At 41.3% G+C, this 9,652-nt stretch overlaps 1 protein-coding gene across 1 annotated transcript; it reads left to right on the forward strand.

The window, feature by feature from the left end:
* Positions 1–9,652, forward strand: atp6v0cb (ATPase H+ transporting V0 subunit cb). Its single transcript, XM_088612268.1, has 3 exons — positions 1–281; positions 8,186–8,369; positions 8,732–9,652. The coding sequence occupies exons 1-3, from the start codon at positions 209–211 to the stop codon at positions 8,934–8,936; spliced, it is 462 nt and encodes a 153-aa protein (XP_088468394.1). The 5' UTR covers positions 1–208; the 3' UTR covers positions 8,937–9,652.

Genomic DNA, 9,652 nt, shown 5'->3' on the forward strand with positions numbered 1-9,652 from the left:
CATTTTGTGCTGCTGCGCCGGTATTTATCTGAGAGGAGATCGGGACTCGCTCACATACTGTCTGTTGTCAAGCCTGCGTTTCACCGATTTATGTTTCTAGCGACGAGTCGGTAGCGTTTTACAGACAGAAATCAGTTTTAGACAGGAAACGCTTCGTACTTTTTGTATTTCCTTTGTTTTTTTGTACAGAGTGTGAGAGCGAAAAGCAATGTCCTCCGAAAGTCCCGAGTACTCCCCATTCTTCGCGGTGATGGGCGCCTCTGCGGCGATGGTGTTCAGCGGTAATTCACTTTTCTTCACAAAAATCTGAATAATCGTAATCTCTTGATTCCTTTGTAAACGACTGTGGCAATGTCTGTTGATTCTTGGGGAGGGTTTGATGCCTGGTTTTGTCTTCTGGTGAGTGGGGGAGAAGCGTTTTTCATGAAGGGTGACGTTGCCTTTGACGTTCGCGAGCTCCGTCTGAGAAAAAGCCCGATTTACTGTTAAATTTCTTAGATTAATTTTGGGCACGTATTTGATTCCTGCTTGCAAGCGGTACCGTGCTGTGTTAGTAAAATTATCATTACCACTGGTAGATATTGGCAGCTGTGGCGCTCAGTATTGCGTCGTTCTTGGAATTATTTTAATTCTGCAAGGGACTTTCGTTGCCTTCATTTTATACATGCATCGCAGCTGAACCCCTGTGAATGGTGTTGGCAGTACCTTTCTTCACGGTCAATAATTCTTAGCCGATTGGTTTGTGCAATGCCTAGGAGCGTCATCTTTGCAAAATGCAGCTAGCTCACGACCGTGCTGCTGTTTTGCCTGTCCGGGCAGGCTGTAATGAAATCCTGTCGTGTAACTGAATCACTGGGACTCGGGTCTTTCATATCCCTTCCCTGTGCTAACCTCTGAGTGGACCGCATTGCTTCACAGTTAAGAAATTTAAATCAACAAAAGGCGAGTAATTGTTTAATTGGGATCATTGGATGGCGGCGGGGGGGTCGAGTGTTGCTTTGGGTTGCCTGTTCGGCAGTTTCCGGAAAGGTTCGTCCTTCCCCGGGCTGTCACACGAGCAGGGGCACGCGCCACCCTCGTTGCCCCTTCGGGCTCCTACCCTGACTTTGACGCCATCTTCGACCATTTCCGTCGGCGCTCCGGTTTGCGAGGGAGGGGAGTCCCCGTAGTGAGTCATATGACTGCAGGGGAATGACTGGTTTTAGCGAGAATAAAAAAAAGGAGAAAGGAAGCCATTTTCTGGTACTACACGGTAAAATACGTTGTAAAACATCCATAAGGCTTGATTAGCTGCGGGGGTTTTACTTAATGATTTAGTTAAGGTGTCACAAGTGGAGAATTTAAATTTGGCCTCTTCACCAGCGTGTCAAAATCCTGTTACAAACGTAAACCCCAATTTCGAATTGCCTAGAAATATTGCTTTCCCTCATTTATAACGAAGGATTGTTTTATAATCCGATTGTACAGACCGCAAGAACCCATATTTCCACCAGCTGTATTTCTAGGAGATCTTCTCTGGTTAGGGCACATCTCACCTGGGTGCCTCAAAGACATCAGTGGTTAAAGTTCAGCCTTCTTAGGGTTAAGCTCTTCCAACAGTTTCTTTGTTTTATAATTCATTGAAGTTGGCTTGTGTGCTCAAGGCCTTATCACAGTGATAGTCACAGATGTTCTGTGCCAATGAACTCGGACATTACAAATTCTGGGAAGAATGTCTGGTATAATTTTGGACAGTGTGCCCTTTGTGTTTAAAATTCCCCAGGAAGAACCCATTGAGGAAAATGAGCTTCTCCTTTTTTTTTATAGATTTGAAGAACCCTGGGTCTTCATTCTTGGTGTCCTGTTTCTAAAATGTCAGGGATACATCTAAACTGTATTGTCTATACTGGAACTGTAGTGCAGCCCAATGTGTAACTACAGCTGCTGACTTTTTATATCTGGTGTTTATTATTTGTCCTCCATTATAGAATAGTTATCCAAGATAAACAGCTGACAGTGTGTCAGTTAGCCAAGCCTACATATGATGCAATTGAAAAACTGAAACTAAAACCTTAATCATGATCATGGCTAGTTGGGTGTTCAGTGGAGGTAGTTTAACTTTGCCAGTTGTGTTCTCCACAGTCTCTCCCAGCATCACTCTTGAGGAGCTTATTTCAGAAGAGAAATGGTGTGAAGTTAAATTGCGATTTTATTGATGTGGAATGTCACCTTGAGTAATGCCCTCCATTGAAGAGCATTCGGAGGGATTGTACGAGAAGGGGTGAATGTGACACAGTCCACAGAAGCTTCTGTTTTAATGTCTGTAAAATCTCTTAAGAATTACTGCCTTCCCTAGCTAGTAAAGGTGTACAGTTTGTATCAACCTCTGTAAAATTACATTGTTTATTTCCTTCTAGTGTATAATCTTAGTTAAGTGTGCAATTGTTTTGATCAAGATTGGTATTTTTCCAACCCCAGGAAAGGAATTACCAGTGACAATTGAGACTTTTTTTTGGACCTTTTTAGGTGATCTAATTGCAATCTAATGTAAATCTGTATAAAAATCTAAGTCTTCATTCCAGGCTGTTGTAAATGACCACAAGTTCCCTACAAATGCTCTCTATTCTACACTGTCTCCTCCTTAGGCTTTTATGTTTTCACATATGTAATGAAAGCAGAGGGTTGCAGATGTTTAAATTACTCATGTTTTCTTAACATGGTATTGATTTTAAAATTGATTTTTTTTACTTCATTCTCCAGTCTGCCCACAGGAATCCATTTTAAACAGATAGCCAGAGCCGTTTGTGTTCTTGAGCCTCAGCCTTTGGTAGGGCCAGATGGTGAGTTAGCCAGCAGCATGTGTGAGCAGAAAGTCATTTTATGCTCTGGTGAGGATGGGAGCAAGTCGATTGCACGCAAGGGTAATGAAAACCTCTTCTGACACCGACATTTACCTTTTTCTTTTCCTCTGCTAATGTGTTTAAATGTGCAAGCTTGTAATTGAACTGAGATGACGCTTCTGGGCTGAAGAGTGTATATTTGCCTGTGTCGGATGCTAAAATCAGCTATACTGGTCAAGTGGTCATGGAAGTATTCTAGACTTTTAAAACTGGGAGTTTAGGACTAAGCCCATGTTAACGGCTTTATTGAAGAATTTATTTTCTCTATAAGTTAATCACATTTGGATGTTACTAGAATAACTCCATCACCAATATCCTGCCTTGTCGAAAATGTAAAAACAAAATGCTTTGTAGAACGTTATACTTCTGTACACGCCTGGGCGGACTGGAATTACCCACGAGTGTTCCCAGCATGCTGTGCACATTGTGCAGTGATTTCGTTGCAGATCCCGACTTGAAAATGTGAGGCCTGTCCTTCGCTCACCTGAAGCAGAGTTCCTGTGTGGCGTTAACACTGCTGCATCAGTGTTTGCTGGGCACGTGTACATCACTCTTAGCTGCATTGGTGTTGCATTACACAGAGATGTGTCTTTGCCTAAAACCGTGTGCAGGTACGTGCACTGACCTAGTAAGATCAGGCCGGGTGATGTTCTCCTGTTACGTTACACATGACAGTGTGTACAGCCTGCATTACTGCAGCGTCAGTGTGGGCTTTTCCCCCCTTCTGATGTCTTCAATACAATCCTTTTTAGTGCCCCATTATGAAAGAACAGCATTCTGAAAGCGGCCTCTTAAATAAGTGTCATGACATTTTGATTTCAAACAGTTTTTTTTTTTTGCAGTTGAGTCTGGCTTGTAGAAAGGACTTGACAGAAAGACGCAGGGGTGCTGCTTGTGAGAGGAATGTCACACAGAGGTGACAGCTGGTCGCCTGACTCTGCCTTGGGGTGCTCAGGCAAAGATGATAGAAGTACTTGAACTGCACTGTTATTCTGGGGGGAAAAAAAACATTTTTTAATCCTCTGAGTGTTTTGAAGATATTGTGAAATACCTCCAGTGATATTTTCACGCTGCATGTTGGTTTTAGGAGAAAAGTTACAGCATAACCTCTCAAGTGTCGTTTTATAAGCAGTCATTCATTTTATATTCATAAATAGCTAGGCAGGCAAGTAATGGGGTATTTTAAAATTGGTGCTTCTCCTTCATGCTAAAGTAAGGTCTGTTTTTTGGTAAAGGGAGAAGGCCCGAGTTTGGAGAAATTGTTTTTTCTCGGCATTCAGGTCTAAAATGTACACAATCATGTTTATTTGTCTTTCTATAGTAACTACTGTTGTATTCCAGTTAATTCTTTGACAGGGCTTGAAAATGCTTGGTATATCTTGATTTGACATCCTCAGTTTTTCTTTTACTACACTTAGGAGTGCCCTTTAGTATTTATAGTATTTCTTATTCAGTTTGTTTTAAAAAAATCATTGGATAGTTATTGTACGTATGATTAAAAACAGGCTTAGAGTGCACAGTGGCAATTCAAATAAAGGTAAAAAGATAACTGGAGATGCCCTGATCATTACATCCTTCATAATGTATAGAACTTTAATGACTGCAGAAAACAACAAAATTGGTGTGTTGATATACACACATCATTAAGATTGTAACTAGTATGTAGATATCCCTTGTCTTTGTATAAAACGGAACCTATTTTGTGTGCAGCTCCTTCATCTGTATGTACTGCATGCATTTAGCAGTGCAGCAGTACAGTGAGTCAGAGACTTCTGACCAGGTGGTGATATACCTCGTGTCACCAAATCAGATGGGGGTTTCTTCCTCATAGCTCAGCATCTTTTTTTTTTGTGCTTTGATTATGGAAAATCTATATTGAGGAAAAATTATTTGACGGTTAGTTTAAGCCTGGTTTGTGTGTAATTTAATACTGAAGTTGTGAAAAAGTGGCAGAATACTGTATAGTTTTATTTAAGGAAGATTAAGACATGACATTGCCTATTCATTAAGGGTTTGTTTGTACTGTATTGACCTATACAAAACAACATTCTCACAGCTGTTTAACAAGTTCCTTACCTCTATCCTGTCATTTCCAAAGTGCTAATTTTTGCAGCTTTTTAAAAAGTCAGATAGTGTATAAGTTACCCTAGAGGTTGATTGGTAGATGAAGCTTTTGAACTCTTGTAACACTGTGGGACATCAGTGGCGTTCATTCTTTGAAAATGACAATCGGTGGTAGCTTGTGTATCCGTGTGTAGCTACGGATACAGTCTTTGTATATGTTATACATTCATCTAGCTAGATCAATCTGCCAGGAGGAGTCCCTCACCATGTCCTTAGTTAAAGAAAATGGTACACTTGCCTAGCCAAGAACACCATTAGCTAAGAATGAAACAAGCTTCAGCCTAGGTGCAGTCAGGTTTGTTTTAGATGGTATTATTCTCCACGGCAATCTTGTGAGTGCCGGACAGTGGCGATTTCCTTATCTGCGGATTGGGAACTGACCCTGGGCGTGCTTTGACTGCCACCTGGGTTCAGCGGAGGATGGCATGGTCTTGCCTGACGGAGGCCGTCTGTTGTGTAAATCCTTTTATCTCTGGATTCATCTTACAGCGGGGAAAGGAAAGCCCAATGTTCTGTTTTTTTTGTGTGTGTGTGTTGGCCGAAGTTTGTTGTGAATACACTTTGAGCTCGTTTCCGAGATGATAATCCGCGGATCACTCTACCGCCGCGAAATTTAAAGTCCTAGATGGTGTAGTCCGTTAAACGGGGAAGATGTGGAAAGCCTTTTGAACACGCGTTAGGCTGGAGATCTCCAATGCAGAGGTTATTCTGCCCATCTCCTGCAGCACTCAAAACAAATCGGAATAGTTCAGTTGGACAAGAGGCCTGTTTAATATTTTATGTTTAATCTCTTGGCACCATTATGATTTTTCTTTTTAAATACACTTCTGCCTTTTCCCTAAACGCACTGTGCTCCTGGTGTTTTTACTCCACCTTTTATATTCCTAGCTTTGTGGTCTCAGTTGTATTTCCCCATTGCTGTGTAACTGTGCCTCATATATTATTGTGCAATATTTATATATTCTTGTTTATGAGGCTTCCATTTGTCCAGCTGCAGCTGTTAGGCAAGTTATGAGCCAGTTCCTTTTAAGGTTCATTGTGCACATCCTCTCCTAAAGGATTTTGGCGGAAAAAATGCCAATGTTTGAAATTTTAGATTTGGACTTGTCATGTGTGACTTGCTTTGTGCAGCACAACTGCAACCACTAGTCTTTCTCAAACCATTTTCTGGTTTTGTGGTTATTTCTTCCTGTTTTTTTTTTAGGCTATCATCCCTGGTTATTGTACATTTATGGGATGTTAACTAGCATTTGGCTGCCTTTATCGTCTCTGTAAATGAGAGAGCAAGACTTGTGGTTTATGGGGCAGACAGACCCTGCAAATAATGTCACAGTTATTAATGTTCAGTCATGGCATATCATGAGATACTTTATAGTAGACAATTCCACCTCCCAAATGGATTAATTTCAGAACTAAAAAATGGGGGTTTATCACCATCACTTCCCATTGACAAAAGCATTGAAAATCTGCAGATTCCAGCCACTAACTTATCCAAATGCTTATGTTTTACCAACAAGCAAAGCCTGATTAACACTAACATTACCATTAGGTCCTTGTGTCCCATTATTCCTGTTGTCTGTTGCTAACCCTGCATGTAAAGCACTATCGTGTATACACTGGCAGCTGGATGTTTTATTCAGTGTCTCCTTGGGTAGGATCTGTTTAGAGCACTGCACGAGATGGGCAGAAGATTCCTCATTTGTGACCTGTAGGTTCAATGTGATGGTTCTGTTTTTAAGACTGATGGCCAGATGTCTTTGAATGAAGAATTTTTATTCTTATTCTGATTCTTGGTTTGTTTGTTTTTTTTGTTAAGTTTCTCAGTCTTTTTTTAAGTTCTGGTCAAAATTCTGTCACAAATTAATCTCCACTGCAGTACAGCTGTTTATATCACTGTGTTGTGGGGCAATAAAGTCAGGAAAAGGTTAATTAGTTAAGAATTAACACAGACTTCCTGCCTAACTATCTGTAATTACTGTATGTCCGTACAGGTTCTGTGGCAGGAATCAGTGTGTAAGCAGTATTGAGTCATTTTAACAACTTATGATGGGGCAGACTATACTTTAGATTGGTATTTAGGCCCAGTACATAGTGCATTTCTGTAAAAACAAGTTGTAAAATTAGCATGATGAGATGCTTTGCATTTCCCAAAGGGAGCTACTTGCAAGGCCTTTAATGTACTTTAAGTTGGTTGTCTGTATAAATATGCAGTCAAGATTGTTTGACAAGTTAATGTGGGTTTTGCTTAGGGTGTGTTTGTGTGTGTGTGGTAGATTTACAGTTTAAACTTGTATTGATCAGTATCTCGTCTAATAAATGAATTGGTTAGTTGGGTAGCTGCCATCTGTGCATTTAAGAAGATCTCTGGTGTGGCTCTTAAAGACCAGATTTCTCCTAAGAGAAAAAAGGGTGGCAAACGGGATTTCCTTTTTTTTTTTGGAACTCTTCATAAAATAGAATGGTTTTAACAGCTTGACATAATTCTAGTTTTACAGTGAACCTCTTAGAATGAACTAAATGAAGACCTTTCATCATAACCTGCAAGACCAGTTGACATTCTGAATAGTGACTTGTCTGCATGTTAAATTCCCAAAGACCAGGATTTTTGGCTTTTTATAGCCCTGGGGAAAATGCATAATGATTTGATTTGAACTCATTTTTGTCAGAGGTGTAAAAAAAAAAAAACAATGCAGCATATGTTAATGGCTTGTGCCTCAGCTCTCAGAATCCTTACCTGTGACTGCCTGAAGCAAAGCATCACTGCGTCAGTGATGTGCTGTAATGCAGTCTCTATAGAGGTACCGGTAACCCTGATTATCCAGATATCAAGGGTGCAGAAAACCTAGATTAACAGGACCAAATCCATCTTTGAGTTTATATAACTGGAAAATAGTTAATACAGTATACTTTCTTCAGACTACTCTCCACTGTGACCAACGTGCCCCTGGGTCGTATTCTAGTAAAGGATAAAAAAAAAAACGTTTTCCGTGATAACCAGAGGGCCGGAGTTTTCTGATTTTGCTGCTACTCAGGTCATTTGGGAAGGTGTTGTGTATTGTGATTGGCGCCTCTTACAAGGGTATTGATTTTAATTTCTGCCAGACGTTGGCTGGTCTGTGGAGGAGTGAGTGATCTCTGTCTGATGCTCTGTTCTGATGTCTTTCTACCTTGCCTCTCTCTAGCCTTGGGGGCAGCATACGGCACGGCGAAGAGTGGGACAGGCATCGCCGCCATGTCGGTCATGAGGCCGGAGCTCATCATGAAGTCCATCATCCCCGTAGTCATGGCGGGGATCATAGCCATCTACGGCCTGGTGGTGGCAGTGCTGATCGCCAACTCCCTCTCGGAAAACGTCTCTCTCTTCAAGTACGTTCTGGCGCCAAGGGGTCAACGAAGGGTGCTTTTTCTGGCAGATGACGGGGATGGCTCGTCAGTTCTCAGATGACTTCTCAGTCATGGAAGAACCATGATCATTATTTATGTGGTTGTGTCCTACGTCCTAGGATAGCAAGGATGACTAAAGGAAAGGGATATACTGATTCTTTGCGTGTTTCCAAATATAGCTTTAGTGCATGTTTATATATGGTTTTCAGGTTACCTTGTACAAATTGTATTGCACAGGCACCTCCATGGTCTCCGGCGTACACGCTTGATGAAGGATGGGGTGCTGGCGGACCGTGCGCGCTCTCTGTTGATGGGGGTCTAACTGGCGTGTGTTGTGTCCGCAGGAGCTTCCTCCACCTGGGCGCGGGCCTGAGCGTGGGACTCAGCGGCTTGGCTGCCGGCTTCGCCATCGGCATCGTGGGAGACGCGGGGGTGCGGGGCACGGCGCAGCAGCCCAGGTTATTTGTGGGCATGATCCTCATCCTCATTTTCGCCGAAGTCTTGGGGCTCTACGGGCTCATCGTCGCCCTGATCCTGTCCACAAAATAAGCGTCCGTTCACCGCCGCTCTGTGAAGGAGAAGAAAACCAGAAAAAGGAAAAAAAAAAATAGCTCCGTAATTATAATGGTCTTATCTCCACAATGTGTACAGTTGTCTCAATTTGGTAGTCAACCCCTTGTAAATGCGCAATGTACGTTAGTGATTTGTCTGTCCTGTGTGTGTTTAGGTATATGATTTTGTTTTACATCTTTTTTTTTTCTTCAGGTTAGTTATAGTCATTTGTTTTCCCCCTTCATGGGAGAACTGACTCTGGAACTAACCTTTTGGGACAGTTTCCAATTTCCATATTGATGTTGAGGAATTATCTGTACAAATATATGGAATAGTTTTTTTTTCACTGATTTTATTTATAAAGATTTGAAATGTTCATAAAACTTGGTTAAATGGAGCAAAGTCTTTATTGAATTCCCCATTATATATATATATTATAAATATATCTATGTATAGGTAGATTATTGCACTGTGGGTAATTGTAATAAGTGCTTGGAATTCCTCTGGATGTAATAATTGGTTTAAAAAGGAGATTGCCTTTAGTGTTCTGATATTGGAGTGGGAGTTCTGTGTGTGTGTTTTAATTATAATGCTGACATTCTCAAGAACACTTGTAACACGTTTTCCTGTAGTACAGCTGTTTGATTGCATTAAGGTGTGTGCCCACTGTTGGGTTTCACAGGTCTAATTTCCAAATAAATTTCCTCAACTTA

Source organism: Lepisosteus platostomus, chromosome 19 (assembly GCF_059453375.1).
Source record: "Lepisosteus platostomus isolate fLepPlt1 chromosome 19, fLepPlt1.hap1, whole genome shotgun sequence".
In the NCBI taxonomy this organism is placed as follows: domain Eukaryota; kingdom Metazoa; phylum Chordata; class Actinopteri; order Semionotiformes; family Lepisosteidae; genus Lepisosteus; species Lepisosteus platostomus.

Coding starts and splice junctions, on each gene's coding strand:
- atp6v0cb (XM_088612268.1), top strand. CDS start 209: ATGTCCTCCGAAAGTCCCGAGTACTCCCCATTCTTCGCGGTGATGGGC. Junction 282..8,185: donor TGCGGCGATGGTGTTCAGCG/GTAATTCACTTT, acceptor GCCTCTCTCTAG/CCTTGGGGGCAGCATACGGC. Junction 8,370..8,731: donor GAAAACGTCTCTCTCTTCAA/GTACGTTCTGGC, acceptor TTGTGTCCGCAG/GAGCTTCCTCCACCTGGGCG.